This window comes from Hypanus sabinus, chromosome 11 (assembly GCF_030144855.1).
Source record: "Hypanus sabinus isolate sHypSab1 chromosome 11, sHypSab1.hap1, whole genome shotgun sequence".
Classification (NCBI taxonomy): domain Eukaryota; kingdom Metazoa; phylum Chordata; class Chondrichthyes; order Myliobatiformes; family Dasyatidae; genus Hypanus; species Hypanus sabinus.
The window spans coordinates 33,887,912-33,909,170 of record NC_082716.1 but is presented as its reverse complement, the minus strand read 5'-3'; the positions used below and the strand labels follow the sequence as shown (position 1 = coordinate 33,909,170).

The 21,259-nt window shown below is 41.6% G+C and overlaps 1 protein-coding gene across 6 annotated transcripts in view; it reads right to left on the bottom strand.

The window, feature by feature from the left end:
* The window catches only part of LOC132401837 (BTB/POZ domain-containing protein 19-like), a 187,861-nt gene extending 167,652 nt beyond the window's left edge, over nucleotides 1-20,209 (bottom strand). The window contains exons 1-2 of one of the 6 annotated variants that reach the window (XM_059984101.1): nucleotides 18,547-20,202; nucleotides 11,521-11,582 (exon numbers count right to left, since the gene is read on the bottom strand). In XM_059984101.1, coding sequence (XP_059840084.1) covers nucleotides 11,521-11,582; nucleotides 18,547-18,638 — 154 coding nt within the window. In that variant the 5' untranslated portion in view covers nucleotides 18,639-20,202. Of the gene's footprint in view, nucleotides 1-11,520; nucleotides 11,583-18,546 lie in introns of all 6 variants that reach the window. The other 5 variants (XM_059984097.1, XM_059984099.1, XM_059984100.1 and 2 more) reach the window with 5 other exon arrangements.
* Nucleotides 20,210-21,259: the final 1,050 nt, after the last annotated feature.

Here is a 21,259-nt window from a genome sequence, read left to right as displayed (position 1 = left end):
GAATTGGAGAAGGCCGGGCAACAGGGCTCTGGTGAAGCTGTATAGGCCAATCCCCTGTACAGTGGATGCAATGAACTGAGGAAGAATTGATTAACTCCAACATACCATGAACCATAACACCTTTTCCACATCCACTCTATCTAGGCCTTTCAGGATGATGAAGCCAGGAGGTCATCGATGGCCTATCAATGGGTGATAAGGGCCCAAGTAAGCAAGCAAGTGACCAAAGGAAGGAGGTAGGTTTAAAGAATGCCTTGAAAGAAGAAAATGAAATGGAGAAGGTTAGAGAGAGAATTCCAGATTCCACGCCATAGCAGCAGAAAGCGTGGGTCCTAATGGTGCGGCAATTAAATCCTGGAAAGTGGAACTGCTAGGGTGCAGGTACCTCAAGGGTAACAGGACAAGAGAACAAATTTTTCAAAGTAAATACAATTTCCCACAAATGCTCTCTCACTAATGGAAATATCCTCTCCCCATCTACTCTATCCAGCTTTTTCAAGTGTCTGTTTCAAATGATCCCCACCTATCTCATCCTTCTAAACTCTAGTGAGTACAGGTCCAGAGCCATCAAACGTTCCTCTATATTAACCTTCTCATCTCTCCTCTGGACTCTCTCAAATACCAGTACCTTCTTCTGTGGATATTTGACCCAAAAATGGCCACAATACGCCAAATGTGGTCTGACCTCATAAAGTGTCTGCATTACATCCTTACATTATATACTCAGAGAATATGGAATATTCTAGTCCTCTTAAGATGAAAGCTAACTTTGCATTTATCTTCCTTACTACCAACTCAACCTGCAAGTTAACCTATATAAAATACTGCACTATGTTTCCCAAGTCCCTTTGCACCTCCAGTTTCTGAATTCCCTGCCACTTAGAAAATAGCCCACATCTTTTTACCTTCTACCAAACTGCATGACTATGCAACTTCCTTGTGCTGCCTTCCATCCACCACTTCGTTGCCCATTCCCCCAACTGTCCCTTTGCTTCATCACTGGCCTTCCCTTTAACCTATAATTTCACCGTCCACAAATTCAGCAATGAAGCCATTAACTCTGTCATTCAAAATTATCATTATCATATAATGTAAAGTGTAGCGGACCCAATACCAACCCCCGAGGAACACCATTATTTCCGGTGGCCAAGTGGACATACTATGTCTTTCTGATTATATTTTATGAATGCTATGTTTATTTAGAACCTTAGCAAAAAATAACAATAAAAGGCTTGTAATTTTTTAACATGTAACAAGGAGAAAAACAATCACTTTAACAATCAACAACAGCTTTTACCCTATTCTCTCCCCATTAGGTGTTAGTTCTGCAACCATCATTTAACATATGTTATTAAGAAATTCATTCTTCATACTTGAGTCCTCCCACAGACAGAGTGTGGGAAGAATTACAATCAAGCCCAATACCAACCACATGCACAGTATATTTTCAAGCACCAACAGCAGGGATTTTTTTAAAAAAACCATCAGGAGTGGATTTTCTTTAAACCTCCCCTTAAACTGAAGATAATGATTTCAATATTAAATCTTGACATCATTCAAGTTGTTGGTTGGCTTTAAAAAGGCAAAAAACAAATCAAACAGTGGAGCAGATGTCCTCACTCCTTAGCCAGCTAATCCTATGCATTTCCTAAACTCAATGTTCAAATGTGACATTTCACAATGTGCCCAACAAATCTTCCACACATCCTACAGCACAGCAGATTGGCACGAAATCCCAGGAATGGAGATTAAATGCGGGGGAAGGAGGAAGGAGAAAAATTGCCTTTTGTAACATTGTTGCAAATAGCAGGAGGGGAAATTAATAAATAAATAAATAAATTGCACTATATCTCTTCACCAGCTATTGGTACCTTTTCTCATGTCACTTTTTTTCCTAATCAATGTCATTTGCTGCAAGATGCCTTGGGATGTTGATCTGCCTGAAACTGTCATGGGTGAAGCCCACAGTTTGATTTTTATTCTCGTTTTGTGATCTGGTTGTCATTGGCATTTGTTACTCATCCCTGATGACACCGAGCCACGTTCTTAATCTGTTCATGATCTTCTCACTCTTTGTACATCCAAAATGCCGTTGGGCAGGGATATAGACTGAGTAGCAATGAAAGAATGGCATTACATTTCCAACTCGGTACAATGTAATTGTGAAAGGGTACCTGCATGTCATGTTATTATCCTCTTGACCATTTCGATGGTACATATTGTGCCTCTGGGAGGTTACTAGCATTACTGGATGATAGTGCTGGATGGGGTGCTAATCAAGTGTCTTCACATTGAGCTTCTTAAATGTTGTTGCTGCTGTACTCATTCCAGCAGGTGAGGACTATTCCAGCAAACTTAAAAGGCCTTAGGGTATCATGAAGTGAGTTATTTGTCACAAGATTCCTCTCGCCTACCCTTAAATCTGACTATTGATGTGGCTAATCCAGTTGTGTTTCTGAACAATGGTGCCCTCCACAATACTGATGATAGGCAGCTCACTGATGATCATGGCATTAGTTTAAAGAGTTAATGTCTACACCCTCACTTACTAGGGACAGTCAGTGCCAAGCACTTTGAAAGCATCAATAGTACTTGATGTTTATCAGCCCACGTCTAAATGCTAGTTAGGTTTTGCTGCATGCAGGTTTAATCCAATCGATTGAAATTGGAATTAAATCAGCAAGCAAAGTCACTTGTGACATGATGGAAGGAAAATTACTGATATAACAATTCAAGACAGTTCCCTGTGAAACTCCAATAGTTTTGTCCTGAGGTACTGATAATTTCCAATTGTTGGAGTCGCCTTTCTTTTTTGCAAGATATTACTCCAAAAATTCATGTTTTTCAATTATGTTTTTCAAGTTCCAAGGTTTACTAGGGCTCCTTGATGTCTGTCCAATACTAAATTGATGTCAAATGGCATCAATCTCACAGCTTCTCTGGAACTCAGCTCTTTGGTCTATGTTTGCACCCACACTGTAAAGCTGTCCAACATGAGCGGTCCTACCAAAACTCAAAGTGTAGGTTATTGAAGAGGTACTTCTATTTGATTGTACCAACAATAACAACTTCTACTTACGGATGGATAAGAGGGTGTTAATTAGATGCACTGGCTTTGTTCTGCTTTTTGTGAATAAGATAAACTGGACAATTTTCCACATTCTCAGGTAGATGCTAAGGCTGAACTATACTGAAATACATTTGCCAGAGAGGAGGAGACACAAGACCCTGTAGATGCAACTAATTGATCTTCTACAGCATGGTTAGAAAACTTTTTTTAATGCCATGGACCCTGATCATTGACTGAAGTTTGGAGCCCAGTTCAGGAGCTCCTGTTCTAGATGAAATAAGTGGGTTGAGCAGCATCTTCCGGGAAAAGGAATTGAAGACATTTTGGGTCAAAACACTGCATCAGGACTTATTTCCAAACTCAAAAGGATTAAACCAATTATCTTAGGAATCAATAGGTCAGGCAGCAACTATGGAGAGGAATAAACAGTCGATGATTTGAGCCGAGACCCTTCATTGGGGCAGGAAAGAAAATGGGCCCTCTGCTGTCATAACGGAGGTAGGGTTCCCCTTATCCTTACAAACCATCCCACAAGCCTCTATACATCTGTTATTTCTGCCATCTCCAATGGGATCACTATGCACATCTTCCTCTCCCCTTTCTGCAGGAATTACTCTCTAGGCAACCCCTTTATCACTCACCTCTCCCCTGTGATCTACCATCTGACATTTATCCCTGCAAGTAGGACAAGCATTACACCCTCCCCTACATCTCCTTCATCACCTCCATTCAGGGATCTGGTCCTTCCACCAGAGGTGACACTTCACCTGCAAGTCAGTCCATTGTATCTGGTGCAGCCTTTTTTATATCGGTGAGACCCAACTTAGATAAGGAGACCACTTTGTTGAGCACATTCGCTCCACCTGCCGCAAATTACAGGATCTCCTGGTTGCCACCATTTCAGTTGACTTTCTGTTCTGACAAGTTGGCGTGCCCTTCTCTATTACCACAATAAGGCCATACTCCAGTTGAAGGAAAACACCTCATATTCTGTATAGGACCTAGAGGCTACCAAGGGAAGAAGGAGGGGATGGGCAGGTGAGAAAAACAGGAGTTTACGTTATCAGTTCAGGCTACATAGCATAACATAAACATTGATTTCTTTAACTTCTAGTAACTTCTTCTCCCTTCTCCTTCTCTCTTTTTCCATTCCCCATTCTGGGTACTCTCTCACACCTTCTCTTATTCTCACTTGCCCATCCCTTTCTTCTTCCCTTTCTTTCATGGACCATTCTCCTGTCCTAACAAATTCCATCTTCTTCAGTCTTTTCCTTTTATCATCCCCTCCCCCTGCCTACTCCGCCCACTTACCTTCCCCTTCCCCTGGCTCCATCACTCACCCTGCAGCTTGTACTCCTTCCCCACCTTCTTATTCTGGCCTCTTTCCCCTTCCTTTCCAGTCTGTCACAGCGAGGTCGGGAGAAGAGATGACAAAGACGAGCTCCGCCCACTGGATTTCTATGTGCTTGCTAAGGACTACGAGGTGCTCAGTGACATCCTGAATGCTCCTCCTCCGTTTTGATTTGTCCGCTCTTTAGACATTGTCTGGCCTGCTGTGTTCCTCCAGCATCTTGTGTGTGTTATGCTTTTTCCATTCCCCATTCTGGTTCCCTTCTCTTCTCCTGCCCTGCCTTTGTCTTCCCATTGGTGTGCCTCTTCCTTCCTTTCTTCCATGGTCCACCGTTTTTTCCTATTAAATTCCTTGTTGTTCAGCAGATTAATTCTTCCACCTATCACCTCCCATCTTCTTACTCATCACCTTTTCCCCGCCCACCCACCTTCCCCCTCACCTGGTCTCACCTATCACATGCCAGCTTGTACTCCTTCCCTTCCTTCCATTTTCTAATTCTGACTTTGTCCGCCTTCATTTCCAGTCCTAATGAAGAGTCTCAGTCCAAAACATTGACTATTTATTCCTTTTCATAGATTCTACCTGACCTGCTAAGTTACTCCAGCATTTTGTGTGTGTTGTTCAAGGTTTCAGGTCATTGATTTTTCATCAAAATGCTGAAGATGAGTCAACTCTTCAATAGAAAAGAGTTAATATTTCAGGTCAATGACCTGAAATTCTATTTCAGTTTCTCCCTCCAAGAATGCCAGAAGATCTGCTGAGTATTTTCAGCATCTTCAGATTTTCTTTCAAATTTCCAACATCCACAGTTTTTTTCCTTCAACCGTACAAAAAAACCATTAAATTTTGCAGCTCAGGAAAGTTACTGTCAAAACCACTGATACAGAATTAAATGGGGCTTTTGAAGTATTGTTCTTCTGCTAATGAGGAAATTGTTCAAGACAATACATTCTTGTCTTTCAATCTTCAATATATTCAATACATGAGGATGTCACCAAACACATTGATGAAGGAAGAGCAGTAGATGTAGTGCATATGGATTCCAGCAAGGCATTTGATAAGGTACCCCCATGCAAGGCTTAGTGAGAGAGTAAGGAGAAATGGGATCCAAGGAGACATTGCTTTGTGGATCCAGAACTGGCTTGCCCACAGAAGGCAAACAGTGGTTATAGTCGGGCCATATTCTGCATGGAAGTCAGTGACTAGTGGTGTGTCTCAGGGATCTGTTCTGGGACCCTTACTCTTGGTGATTTTTATAAATGACCTGGATGAGGAAGTGAAGGGATGGGTTAGTAAGTTTGCTGATGACACAAAGGTTGGAGGTGTTGTGTATAGTGTGGAGGACTGTCAGAGGGTACAGCAGGACATTGATAGAATGCAAAACTGGACTGAGAAGTGGCAGATGGAGTTTAAACTGGATAAGTGTGAAGTGGTTCATTTTGGTAGGTCAAATGTGATGGCAGAATATAGTATTAATGGTAAGACTCTTGGCAGTGTGGAGGGATCTGGGAGTCCGAGTCCATAGGACACCTAAAGCTGCTGCGCAGGTTGACGCTGTTGTTAAGAAGGCATATGGTGTATTGGCCTTCATTAATTAAGGCATATCTCTGTTCTGAAAAGGCGCCCCTCCATCCTGAGGCTGTGCGCTCTTGTCCTAGACTCAACCAGCAGGGGAAAAATCTTTTCCACATCTACTCTGTCTAGGCTTTTCAACATTCAAAAGGTTTCAATGAGATCCCCCCTCATCCCTAGAAATTCCAGTGAGTACAGATGCAGAGACATCAAATGTTCCTCATATGATAACCCTATCATTTCCGGAATCATCCTTGTGAACCTCCTCTGAACCCTCTCCAATGCCAGCACATTTCTTCCAAGATGAGGAGCCCAAAACTGTTCACAATACTCAAGGTGAGGCCTCACTAGTGCCTTATAAAGCCTCAGCATAACATCCCTGCTCTTGTAATGAATGGTAACATTCCATTTGCCTTCCACACCACTGACACAACTTGCAAGTTATCCTTGAGGTTGTTCTGCACAAGGAATCCCAAGTCCCTTTGCATCACAGATTTTTGGATTTTCTCCCATTTAGGAAATAGCCTGCAATGCACATTTATTCCTACTACCAAAGTGCATGACCGTGCATCTTCCAACATTGTATTTCATTTCCCACTCTCTAGCCTATTCTCCAAACCTGTTTAAGTCCTTCTGCAGCCTACCTGTTTCCTCAACACTACCTGCACCTCCAACAATCTTTCTATCATCTGCAAAACTGGCAACAAAGCCATCTATTACATCATCTAAATTATTAACATACAGCATAAAAAGAAGCAGTCCCGAGACCAACCCTGTGAAACACCATTAGTCACTGGCTGCCGACCAGAAAAGCACCCTTTTATTCCCACTTGCTGTCTCCTACCAAACAGCCAGTGCTCTAATCATGCTGGCAATGGTAATACCATGGGCTCTTACCTTGGTAAGCAGCCTCATGTGTGGCACCTTGTCAAATGGCTTCTAAAAGTCCAAATATACAATATCCACTGAATCCCCTTTATCTATCCTACGTGTAATCTTCTCAAAGAATAACAACAGGTTCGTCAGGGAAGATTTTCCCCAAAGAAACCATGCTGACTTTGTCCTATCTTGTCCCATGTCACCAAGTACTCCATAACCTCATTTGACTCCAACATCTTCCCAACCAGTGAGTTCAGGCTACCTGGTCTATAATTTCCTTTCTTCTTCCTTCCCCCTTTTGTAAAGAGTGACGTTTGCAGTTTTCCCATCATGTGATACCATGCCAGACTCCCAATGATTTTTGAAAGATCATTACTAACTCCTCCACAGTCTCTACTGCTACCTCTTTTAGAACCCTAGGGTGCAGTTCAGCTGGTCTGGCTGACTTACATACCTTTAGGTCTTTCAGCTTTTTGAGCACCTTCTCCCTTGTGATAGTAACTGCACTCACTTCTCTTCCCTCACACCCTTTGACATCTGGCACACTGCTCGTGTTTTCCACAGTGAAGACTGATGCAAAATACTCATTTAGTTCATCTGCCTTCTTCTTGTACCCCATTATTATTTCTCCAGCCTCATTTTCTAGCAGTCCTATATTCACTCTCGGCTCTCTTTCAATTTTTTTTTTACATACTTGAGAAAACTTCTATTATACACTTTGATATTGTTTGCTAGCTTGCTTTCATATTTCATCTTTTCCCTCCTAATGATTCTTTCAGTTGCTTTCTATAGGTTCTTAAAAGCTCCCAATCCTCCATCTTCCCACTAATTTTTGCTTTGTTGTATGTCCTCTCTTTTGCTTTTATGTTAGCTTTGACTTCCTTTGTCAGCCATGGTTGTACTATTTTGCCATTTGAGTATTTCTTTGTTTTTAGAATACATCTACCCTGTACCTTCCTCATTTTTCCCAGAAACTGATGCCATTGCTGCTCTGCTGTCATCCCTGCCAGCATCTCTTTCCAATTTACTTTGGCCAGCTCCTCTTTCCTACCACCATAATTTCCTTTACTCCACTGCTACATCAGACTTGACTTTCTCCCTATCAAGTTTCAAGTTGATCTCAACCATATTGTGATCACTGCCTCCTCAATGTTCTTTTACCTTAATCACCTCCAGCTCATTAGATAACACCCAATCCAGTAAAGCTGATCCCTAGTAGGCTCAATGACAAATTGCTCTAAAAAGCCAACTCGTGGGCATTCAACAAACTCACTCTCTTGAGATCCATTACCAACCTGATTTTCCCAATTGACGTGCATGTTGAAATCTTCCACAACTATCATAATATTGCCCTTTTGACATGCCTTTTCTTTTTCCCATTGTAATCTGTGGTCCACCTCCTAGCCACTGTTGGAGGGTTCTGTATATAACTGCCATCAGGGTCCTTTTACCATTGCAGTTTCTTCACTCAACCCTCAAGGATTCAACTTCTTCCAATCCTATGTAACATCTTCCTACTGATTTGATGCCATTCTTTACCAGCAGAGCCACCCCATCTGCCTACCTTCCTATCCTTCCGATACAATGTGTAACCTTGGACATTCAGCTTCCAACTACAACCATCCTTCAGCAATGATTAAGTGACGGCAATGACATCATAACCGACAATCTGTAACAGTACAACAAGATCGTCCACCTTATTTCTTATACTTCATGCATTGAGATATAACACTTTGAGTCCTGTATTTGCTACCCTTTTTGATTTTGTATCCCTCATGCACTGATACTGACCTTGCTGGCTGCACTTTTGTCCTATCATTCGCCTGCCTTCCTGACAGTCTGACTGCACACTATCTTTGCTTTTTTACCATCCATCCTATCGTGAGTCCGGTTCCTCCCATGGCCGCCAAATTAGTTTAAACCCTCCCCAACAGCTCAAACAAACCTGTCCATGAGAATATTGGTTTCCCTCAGGTTCAAGTGCATCCCATCACTTTTGAACAGGTCATACCTCCCCCAGAAGAGATCACAATGATCCAAGAACCCGAAGCACTGCCCCATGCACCAGCTTACAGCTACACATTAATCGACCATATCAACCCCTTGAAGTTTTAGAGGAGTGCGATTTTTCATTGAGGTGACAAAAGGTACAAACCCTCCAAAGTAGTCTGCTTCTAGTAATAAGAATAAAATAAGCCAGCAACAGCCCAAGGTTGGTGTCTCAAGCTGCACCGAAATCAGATATCAGATTCATTATACATGCCACCAATCACCTTTAGGGGATTCAGGGCAATTCTCTCAGCAAATTTATATCTCAGTGGGCTCTACAAACCCCACCTACAAAGTCATCCCCCAGTCAGTGAGGAATAAATGACATTCAGATTTCAAAATTCATCGCTGCTTCTGAAACCAATCTAGGAAAAATTAAATATTTACTGCTGTACCAAATAAATCACTCAATATATGATTCAGTAGTTTATTTGATACAGCAAAGTATGATGAACAAACATACAGTTGAAGATGTGGAATCGTATCCAATCAAACTATCTGCACTGCCACAGAACTTTTAATTATGACTTTAGCTTGGGTTGATTACAAAATTCTTCTCAGAATTTGTCGTTTGATGATGTAGAATCAAGGTCACTAATATTAAATTCATACTGAAAAGTATGGCTGGGTCTGCCAAACATACTTCCCGCCAACATATCAGCTGTCTTACAGTTAGTAATGAAGAGTATAAATGTTGCAAGGTCAATTTGTTTATGGCAAGGAAACATGCTTATTGTAAGCTGAGATGTGGAGCGTGAGAACAAATAGAATACTGTATCATTTTTGATGATGTAGGCTTAAAAACATCTACTGACACAACTGTCACAGTTCTATTTCTCAAATAACCCACACATTCCAACTAACTTGGTTCTTTCATTAATTTACAAACTCTCTTTATCATCAGTCTCCACCCTAGCCATGCCATTCCTCTCAGATCTCTCTGGGTCTATCAGATTACTTCCCTCCTTACTGTAAGGGATGCCCAGAATTTCCAGCAAGAGTGCGTTATAAACACCAGTTGCTGTCGTTGACCATGTTGCATTAAATGATTGGCCATATAACTGGAACTGTATTGAGAAACAATAAGCATTCAGGAAATGAAAACATCAGAAAATAATTCCCAAATGAGAACATTTTATCTAGATAGCCTCCATCTGACAAATATACACTGCTTCTACTGTGAAAAACACACAACTATTTATTCAAGTTAATGTCGTCAGATAATAATCACAGGTTATCAAAGAAAATTCCCTCAAATACTACAAGCAATCAACTAGAAACTCAAGGGTGTCATTACAATCTACACTATTCAGCCCTTACTTGATGCATTGCATAGATGGTTATACCAGATTGCCCAGATTATGGTCAACACATTCAAAATATCTGATCATCTTTCTTTCTCTCTCCTCTCGCACCATCCTTCGGCCTAATAATAATAAACAGACACTAATCCATTTTCTTTTTAAGAATATAGTTCATGGACAGAACATAAAACATTTTTTGACTGGAAACTATTTCACAGATGTTCCCCACAGAAATCTAATTTCACATCTTGCTTAATGCTTGCCAAATGTTCCTATGCCATTTTCTTGCGAACTATTTTTAGATTGTAACACATTAAAAGAAATAATGAGCCAGGAAAGAGTAGTGTATTATTTTTTCTGTAAATTTCTCCCTTCTAACCAGATGAGTCGATTATTATGTTTAAACAGGAAAGCTTAGAAATAAAACTGCTAGTCCTACGAAGCTGCATTATATTTTACAATACATAGCAGCAGGATGACTAGGTAGACCTTATACTCTCAATGTGAATTGTCAATCTCCACTACATGCATTTGTCAGACTCACAGTGGGCAGACAGCAGACATTATAAGGAAATTTTCCATTATATTACCGCAAAAGTATTGCACTGGTATTACAGTTCTTTTGATCTATGATCTCAGAAGTTGCTTTGTAAATGCAAATTCTTCTGTTGGGTGGGCCTCTGCAAACATTCTTTCAATCACTCCAGGTATGGGGAGATTTAAGAACTAAAAAAATGAAGAAACACTGGCATAGAAGTATATATGATATTTTTCAGGAAATTAAAACTGATTGTATCATTAAGATTCTTACAACAGTTCTTTTTCTCATGACTTATTTTGTTAATGCATAACTTGATACTCTCCTGTATAATAATATGCACAATGTTTTATTTCTAGATAACCCCGTTAATCTCTTGAAAATCCTGGACTGGTTTATGCCAATATTTATCATTCAATATGGCATCATTATCTATCAGTAACATAGACTTGACAGCTATACTTTGGTAGAAAGTATTAGAATAAATGAATCATTGGGGCAGAAATTTGTTTTGCTCCAATCTGCAAATTGAACTTCCTCTAGAATTTTTTTAAAGCAAAACTGATTGAATCAATCATCAAATTATGCAATTATATTAATCAGCACAATGTTTTGTAATGTTAAAAATATACATTCCTAATCATTATATAGAGAAGTATGTTCACAATATCTGAGGCTGACATTTCAATGTTGTACTGAGTGAACATTACTCTCTTAGAGATGATAAAATAGCTATCACTAAAGAGGTAGTGCTAACCAAATTTGCGGGCCTGAAGATAGATAAGTCTCCTGCTCCTTGATGGAATGCATCCCAGGATACTGAAAGAAATGGTAGAAGTTATTGTTGAAGCCTTGGCAATATTTTACCAACTTTCTCTGGACCCTGGGCAGGTCCCGGCAGATTGGAAGACCACGAATATCACGCCACTGTTCAATAAAGGATGTAGGCAAAAGACAGGTAACTACAGGCCAGTTAATGTAGTTGGGAAAATGCTTAAAACTATCATTAAAGAAGAAATAGCAAGGCATCTGGAAAGAAATGGATCCATCAAGTAGAAGCAGCATGGATTCAGTGATGGCAGGTCATGTTTGACAAACTTACTGGAGCTCTCGGAAGATATAATACCATCAGCATTTAGTACCATCATTCCCACAATCCTGATTGAGAAGTTGCAGAACCTGGGCCTCTGTACCTCCCTCTGCAATTGCATCCTCAACTTCTTAACTGGAAGACCACAATCTGTGCGGATTGGTGATAATATCTCCTCCTTGCTGACAATCAACACTGATGCACCTCACAGGTGTGCTTAGCCCACTGCTTTACTCTCTCTATACCCATGACTCTGTGGCTAGGAATAGCTCAAATACCATCTATAAATTTGCTGATGATACAAACACTGTTGGTAGAATCTCAGGTGGTAACAAGAGTGTGTACAGGAGTGAGATATATCGACTAGTGGAGTGGTGCCGCAGCAACAACCTGGCACTCAATATCAGTAAGACGGAAGAGATGATTGTGGACTTCCGGAAGGGTAAGACGAAGGAACACATACCAATCCTCACAGAGGAATCAGAAGTGGCAAGAGTGAGCAGTTTCAAGTTCCTGGGTGTCAAGATTCTCAGGATCTAACCTGGTCCCAACAAAAGAAGTTTGAAGAGATTTGGTATGTCAACAAATACACTCAAAAACTTCTATAGATGTACCATGGAGAGCATTCTTACAGGCTGCATCACTATCTGGTATGGAGGGGCTACTGCATAGGACTGAAAGAAGCTGCAGAGGGTTGTAAATCTAGTCAACTACATCCTGGGTACTAGTCTACAAAGTACTCAGGACATCTTTAGGGAGCAGTGTCTCAGAAAGGCAGCTTCCATTATTAAGGACCTCCAGCACCCAGAACATGCCCTTTTCTCACTGTTACCATCAGGTAGGAGGTACAGAAGCCTGAAGGCTCACACTCAGCGAATCAGGAACAGCTTCTTCCCCTATGCCATTAAACCCTTGGACACTACCTCACTTTTTAAGAAAATATATAGTATCTCTGTTACTTGCACGATTTTAATTTATTCAGTATACACATAATGTATAAAGTATACTGAATAAGATTTACTTATTTATTATTATTGTTAATTTATTTTTTCCTCTATATTATGTATTGCATTGAACTGCTGCTACTAAGTTAGTAAATTTCACATTACATGTCAGTGATAATAGACTTGATTCTGATTCTGTAACAGTGGATAGAGGGGAACAGATGAATGTTACTTACTTGGATTTCCAGAAGGCTTTTGATAAGGTGCCACATAAAAGACTTATCCATAAGATAAGGAGGCATAGATTTGGGAATGATGTATTAGCATGGATATAGGATTGGTTAACTGTTAGAAGGCCGGGAGTTGGGATATATGGGATTTACTCTGGTTGGCAATCAGTGGTGAGCAGTGTCCTGCAGGGGTCGGTGCTGGGCTCTCAACTGGTCATAATACGCATTAATGATGTGGCAGAGGGGACCGAGTGTAGTGTATCTAAGTTTGCTGATGATACTAAATTGAGTGGAAAAGCAAATTGTGCAGATGATACAGAAAGTCTGCAAAGAGATATAGATTGGTTGAGTGAGTGGGCGAGGGTCTGGCAGATGGAGTACACTGTTGGTAAATGCGAGTTCATCCATTTTGGAAGAAAAATGGAGGAGCTGATTATTATTTAAATGGTAAAAAAATTGCAGCATGCTGCTGTGCAGAGGGACTTGGGAATGCTAGTGCATGAATCACAAAAGGTTGGTTTGCAGGCTATCAAGAATGCAAATAGAATGTTGGCCTTCATTGCTAGAGGGACTGAGATTAAGAGCAGGGAGGTTATGCTGCAACTGTACAGGGTACTGGTGAGGCAGTACCTGGAGTACTACATGCAGTTTTGGTCTCTTTACTTGAGGAAGAATATACTGGCTTTGGAGGTGGTGCAGAGGAGGTTCACCAGGTTGATTCCAGAGATGAGGGGGTTAGACTATGAGGAGAGATTGAGTCACCTGGGACTGTACTTGCTGGAATTCAGAAGAATGAGAGGTGATCTTATAGAAACATAAAATTCTGAAAGGGATAGATAAGGTAGAGGCAGGAAAGCTGTTTCCACAGGTAGGTGAGACTAGAACTAGGGGAGATAGCCTCAAAATTCAGGGAAGTAGATTTAGGACAGAATTGAGGAGGAACTGCTTTTCCCAGACACACACAAAAGATGTTGGAGGAACTCAACAGGCCAGGCAGCATCTATGGAAAAAAAGTACAGTCGATGTTTCAGGGCAAAACCCTTTGACAGGACTGGAGAAAAATAACTGAGGAGTAGATTTAGCAGGTGGGGGGGGAGGGGAGAGAGAACTACCAGGTGACAGGTGAAACCTGGACGGGGAGGGATGAAGTAAAAAGCTGGGAAGTTGATAGATGAAAGAGAAAAAGGGGGAAGGAGCTCCAGAGGGAGGCAATGGGCGGGCAAGGAGATGAGATGAGGGGGGAAAAGAGGATGGGAAATGGAGAAGTGGGTGTGGAGTTGGGGGGCTTTACCAGACGTTTGAGAAATCAATGTCCATGCTATCAGGTTGGAGGCTACCCAAACGAAATACAAGGTATTGTTCCTCCAAGCTAAGTATGTCCTCATCATGACAGTAGAGGAGGCCATGGATGGACATATGAGAATGGAAGCGGGAGGTGAAATTAAAATGGGTGGTCACCAGGAGATCCCACTTGTCCTGGCGGATGGAGTGTAGATGCTCAGCGAAGCAGTCTCCCAGTCGACATCGGGTTTCACCAATGTACAAGAGGCCACACCAGTAACACCGAACACAGTATGACCCCAACAGACTCACAGGTGAAATGCCAACTTGCAAGGGTAAGTGCCAGAAGGATATCAGTGGGGAGGGATGAATGGACAAGGGAGTCATGTAGGGTGCGATCCCTGCCTGCGGAAAGCAGGGAGTTGGGGGAGAAGGGAAAGATGTGTTTGGTGGTGGGATCCAGATGGAGATAGCAAAGGTTTCGGAGAATTATGTGCTGGACGCAGAGGCTGGTGGGGTGGTAGGTGAAGACAAAGAGGAACAGGAATATGGGGTAAGAGCAGACGTGCGTTAAATGTCAGAGATGTGGTTGAGGGCTGCATTGATGGTGGAGGAAGGGAAGCTTATTTCTTTGAAAAAGGAGGACAGCTCCTTCATTCTGGAATGAAAAGCCTTTCTTCCCCTTCACCCCCCCCCCCCCACACCTTTCTTCTTTCCTCCATGGTCTTCCGCTTTTTCGCCAATCAACTTCCCAGCTCTTTGTTTCATCCCTCTCCCTCCAAGTTTCACCTATTGCCTGGTGCTTCTCTCTCCCCTACCCTCACCTTTCAAATCTTCTCAGCATATTTTCTCCAGTACTGCTGAAGGGTTTCGGCCCGAAACGTCAACTGTACATTTCTCCATAGATGCTGCCTAGCCTGCTGAGTTCCTCCAGCATTTTGTGTGTGTTGTTTTGATTTCCAGCATCTGCAGATTTTCCCTTGTTTCCACATTTCCCAGAGAGTGGTGAATCTGTGCAGTTCTCTGCCCAATGAAGCAGCGGAGGCTACCTTAGTAAATATATTTAAGACAAGGTTGGATAGATTTTTGCATAGTAGGGGAATTAAGGGTTATGGGGAAGGTGGAGTCCATGGCTAGATCCGCCATGATCCTGTCGAATGGCAGATAAGGATCGACAGGCCAGATGGCCTACTCCTGCTCGTATTTCTTAAGTTATTATGTAATTTATCATTCCTTATTTAAAAAACATTTAGAACTATATCTGAAGGTGAAGAACATAGTCTAGGTCTTAAATGGATACTTGTCATCTGTAGTCAGAACGAGGAAGGAATTGTGGAGGAGAATTTACGTAGGAGGATGTTGGAATTCTAGAGCAAGTTACCATTGAAAAGGAGGAGTCATATCTTAGCAGGCTTAAAGGTGGATAAATCCCCATGTTTAGGGCCAGATGAGATGTATCCCAAGTAGAAGTGGGAGGGAAGGAAGGAGACTGCTGGAGCCCTGACTGAAATCTTCTCTAGCCACAAGTGAGGTGACAGATGACTGGAAGACAGCAATTTTTTAACCTTTATTCAATACGGGAAATAGTAGTAAACCAGATAATGATAAACCAGGGAGTATAATAGCAGTTGCAGGGAACTTAACAAAGTAAAATGTGGCTTTGTAAAGGGGGAGCCTATCTGAGTAACTTGATTGAATTTTTTGAGCAGGTGACTAAGCATATCAAAGAGAGTGGTGTAATTGACATGGTCTATGTAGACTCCAGCAAGGCTGGTCCAGGGTAACTTGCCAAATTAGATCTGAAATTGGCTTGATAATAGGAGCCAATGGTTGAAGATTATTTCATGATTGCTTGAAAGCATATGGGTAATTGTATACTGTTTGGCATCTTGATATACACTACTAACATACTGGGTGTGAGTGAGAGAAATGATTAACAAGCTTGTAGATGATATACAGATTGTTGGTTATATTGATATTGAGAAGGACTGTCTTTAGCTATGGAGGAATATTACTCAAATTATTACCTCACATCCTCAGTGGTCTAAGAAAATGTGGCGCACCCCAATGATTCTTACCCATTTTTACAGATGCATCAAAAGAAACCATTCTAACTAGATGCAGCACCCCTGGTATGGCAAATGCTCCACCAAAGACCATGAGAAATTTCAGAGAGTTGTAAACATGGTCCAGTTCATCGCACAAACAGCCTTCCCTCAAATGATTCCATCTATACTTCCTGCCGCCTCATGAAAGCAGCCAACATAATCAAGGACCCCTCCTACCACCCATCATAATCTTCCCTCTCCCAGTAGGTGGAATGGACAGAAGCTGGAAATCTTGTACAAAGCTCTCCCACAAAGTACTGTAAGTCTGTGTCATTGCTATTGCTTTGCTCACTTTTGAGTGCCGATGCTTTTCGTTGCCAGTGGGGGGAGGGGGGAGGCGGGGGGATCGTTGCTTGCTGCCGCTTACACGTGGGAGGGGAGGCAAGGGGAACTTTGGAGTTCTAACACTTAGTTGCCATTCATTCTTGGGGGCACTCCTCTGTTTTTGTGGATGGTTGTGAAGAAACAGCATTTTAGGATGCATATTGTATACATTTCTCTGACATTAAATGTATCTTTGAAACCTTTGATTTGTTTACCCTGAGGCTGGCCTGAAATCTGCAATGCTCCAGAGATGGTGGAGAAAGGTACATAATATTTAAAAAGTAAAATATGATTATCTGAAACACCATGGACAGAAGGCCATGGGCTAAGAAATGAGAAATAGGATTAGTATAGATCAGGGGTTCCCATCCTGGGGCGTATGGACCCCTTGCTTAATAGTAATGGTCCATGGCTTCAAAAGGTTGGGAATCCCTGGTATAAATGATGGCTAGTGGCTAGCAAGGGCATAATGGATTGATGGGCCTGTTCCATGCTGTATGACTCAAAAGACCATAGCTGACCTTTCAGGTAACCATAGTGGGCAGTCCACATGTCTGATATCAGGATCCCAAAACAAGCACACTACTGATCTCCATCACAGCAAATATCCTAGAGCTGTACAGCACAGAAATAGCACCATCAGCCCACTACAGCTATGGCGACTACTATTGTTCCCTTTCACCTGCAATGGTCCTCATCCTCCCATGCCCTTAGCAATTTCTACACCAAAGAAAGGTTTCTTTGATTCCTCAAAACCTCCTTGAAAAAGAAATATCAGTAATTTATGGGAACTACTGGCACAACCTCAAATTGCCAAGTAAAGGCTGGAACGTGACGGAGTGCTTTGAGTTCCTCTAATGGTTGCACATAGGTTTTATGTAAATAGTTTCATCTGTCCGTTATTTGCCGGTATCTGTCCATCTGACATGGCTTTCATTAATCACCCTGGATCCTAAATTATCTACAATGAAAGAAATGCCTACGATCACTAAAAATGCCCAAGTGAATGCCCAAGATCACTAAAACAGATCACTTGTTTGTCTGGTGTATGCAAACTGGTTGGTTCTTCTTCTATATTAGGTTAAACTTCAAAAGTATTTCATCGGCCATAAATGCTTCAGGATGATTGAAAGTGGAATGTAAAATGCAGCTCTCCCTTATTTTTCCCCAAGATTGCACCTGACATTTATGCACTGATTAAGTTTAAGTCTTATGCTAATCTCATCACTTGCATTCCTCGGTGGTTTTCATTTCAATTTTCTTTCCTACACGCAAGATGTGGACGGACACTCTCTGAAGGAGGTTGTCTGCAGGACCCAGGTTGCTTGGAAATTCCCAGTGCCACAGTTTTCTCAAACAAAACAGAATAGGTACTCTGCATTTACCTATTCAGTTAAATACTCGGATCAGAAAAATATGCTCTCATGGAGTAAATTGCAGAGCCCCGGATATCGAAGCATTTCACAGCTAATGAAATACTTCGTAAATCATAATGTCGTGACCTCTAATGTGTATGATAAAGATAAAACATCGCAATAAAACATTAACGTGCGTGTGTATTAAAGCACTTTTATTGTTAATTCTTAATTTATGTTGGTGGCTCCGAGAAGTCTGTCTTAAGTTGTGTTAAACTATTCAAATGGCCGCTGGTTTATTCTTCCTGAAGAGGAACTTTTATAACAAAAATCCCAGTAATTATTTGCAAATGTTGGTGCGACGCCGGCTTTCGATATGTATATGTGTGGAAGAGGCCTACAGTCCTTTCTCCAATCCCCGGTGTTTCCTGCTTCCCGCAGGCGCTCTCACCTGAACTCGGGCGCGTTAATCATTTTCCTCATGTCGGCGGCGAAGGAGGCGAGGTTTCCCCAGAGGCAAGTGGGCTGAACCTGTCCGGACATGTTTCCGTGGCGGCGGCGGCGGCGGCTGGGACCGCGGTCTCGGGGCCGGCTGCACTTGGCTAGCGGGCAGAGGGGAAATGAGATAACAAGGAAAGAAGGTTAAAGGAGAAAGAAAAAAGGAAATAGAAGAACAGATGCAGAGAGGGAGAAAATCAGAGAAAGGACACCAAGCTGGAAAGTGACTGGAGAGAAAGCAACTCGTGAAACTTTTCTGTAAAGAATACAACTCGTAATTTAAATGAGTAGCAGTCAATGTGTCAAATGGGAGACTGCTGATTTAGGCGCAAACGATCGAATGAGACGTTAAAATAAACCCCTGTTTGCACAACTGCAAGCTTTATTTATGATGAGGGAGGCAGTTTTCTCCAGAACCACAATTTGGGAGTCCACCGAGACATTATACAATCGGAGTCGTATTAGTTTATTATCACATACACTAGGGTGCAATGGAATTCTTGCCTGCTGCTGTGGAACTCACAGAGTTAACAATATACACGGCAAAAATAAATGTAACAATAAATAAACAGAAAACAGCTGAATAGTGTAAAATGTAGTAAGTAATACAAACATAATTAGTGTAAAAATAAATGATAAAGTGACAATAACGGAAGAGGTAGAGTTAGGGGTTGAGGAACATAGCAGCATCAGTGGAAGATGATGTGAAAGAGGGGATTCATTCAAGTCAAAGTCTGATGGTTCTCAGTCCACTATTCTACTTGCCATACACTCATGTCTGTGAGGCCAGATTATGCTCTGTCTCCACCCACAAGTTTGCAGATGACACCGCCAGAAGTGGGCTTTATCTCATATGATGATGAGTTGGAGTACAGGAAGGAGACTGACAGCTTAGTAACCCGTCGTCATGACAACAACCTTTCCCTCGGTGTCAGAAAAACAAACAAGCTCGTCATTGATTTCAGGATGGGAGGTGGCATATGTGCTCCTGTCTGCATCAACGTTGCTGAGGTCAAGAGGGTGGAGAGTTTCAAGTTCCTAGGTGTGAACATTGCCATTAGCCTGTCCTGTTCAACCACATTGATGCCACCGCCAAAATAGCGCACCACAACTTGTACTTCCTCAAGAGGTGAAAGGAAAAGTTGGTATGTTGGATTTGACCTTCAGCAAAGCACCATAGGAAGCATCTTTTCTGGATGATTCATGCTTTGACATAGCAACTGCTCGTGACTGCAAGAAGCTGTTGAAAATTGTCAACACAGCTCAGTACATCATGGAAAACAGCCTTCCCTCCCTCCTTCCACCTCTTGTTGCCTTGATAAAGCAGCCAGCATAGTCGACCATTCCACCCACCCCAAACGTGCTGTCTTTCCATTGGGCAGGATACAACACCTTGGATGTGCGTACCACCAGGCTCGAGGACAGCTTCTATCGTTATAGACTACTGACCGACCGGTTCCTTCGTACAATAAGATGACCTTGCACCTATTGTCCACCTGCACCGTACTTTCTGCATTCTGTTATTGTTTTACCTTGTATGACATCAATGCACTGTGTAATAAATTCATCTATGTGAACAATATGTAAAATAAAATTTTCACTGTACTTCGGTACAATAACAGACCAACTCTGATTCCATAAAAGGCTGCCCTTGAGAGTGGACATGCAGCTTCTGTGTCTTCATCTGGGAGGTAAAAGAGGGAAAAAGAGTGGCCAGGGTTCTACTCAGCAAGTGTATTTTATGTGCTCATCCTTTCCATTGGCAAAATTAAGTCTGATTTCACCACTGGGGGATCGACTGGCTGTGAATTAATATATTTTGATATGTATCACATTGTACAGCACCATCACACCTTCTCCGGAAGGTTTGCTCACACAGTAAATGTTTGTGCCCTGTTGCCCGTGGAGAGGGAACATGATGATGATACAAATAGAGCCTGCTGCAAATGATGGGTGTGTCAACACAGATAATATTATCGTTTAGCATTGCGTATTTTAGAAAATTGAATATTACCTTTATCGTGTTACCAGTTTTCAGTGCTATTACAGGAAAATTGTTCTTTACAAAGTAAAAAATAGATTTAAAGATCCTGTTTTGAATTATAATTTTCTGACTAATGTTCAAAACACGCAAACTAGCAAACTCTATCACCCATAATAGTCCATTAAAATTAGGTGCCTATTAACACTCAGTATCTATTGCCTTTGTGAATGATCTAATTAAAATAACACAACCAAATTAACATGATTTCAGGTCTCTCTATTCAACAAAATGCAATGGCACAATTCATTACAATTCCTCAGTACAATACACTTGCCTGCGGAACATTCAGATTCCAGTTGGCCATAATTACTGAGTGCTAATGGCTAGTTACTGAAAATTAAACATTTCGTGGAAAGCAAAATAATGTGAGTGTTGTAAATCTGAAATAAAACACAGAAAATCCCGGAAAGGTTCAGCAAGTCAGGCGGTATCAATGGGTAAAGAATGAGAATAATGACTTTTCAGCAGATTGCAGATAAAGCAAGTTGTACAATGCTGAAAAAGGCTGAGGGAGGAAAGAACAAAATAAAACATCAGTGGGTTCAAGACAGATGTTAAATGACAAAAGGAACAATGGTAAAGAGCTAAAGAAGATTATAGGACAAATAAGGAATCCAAAGAT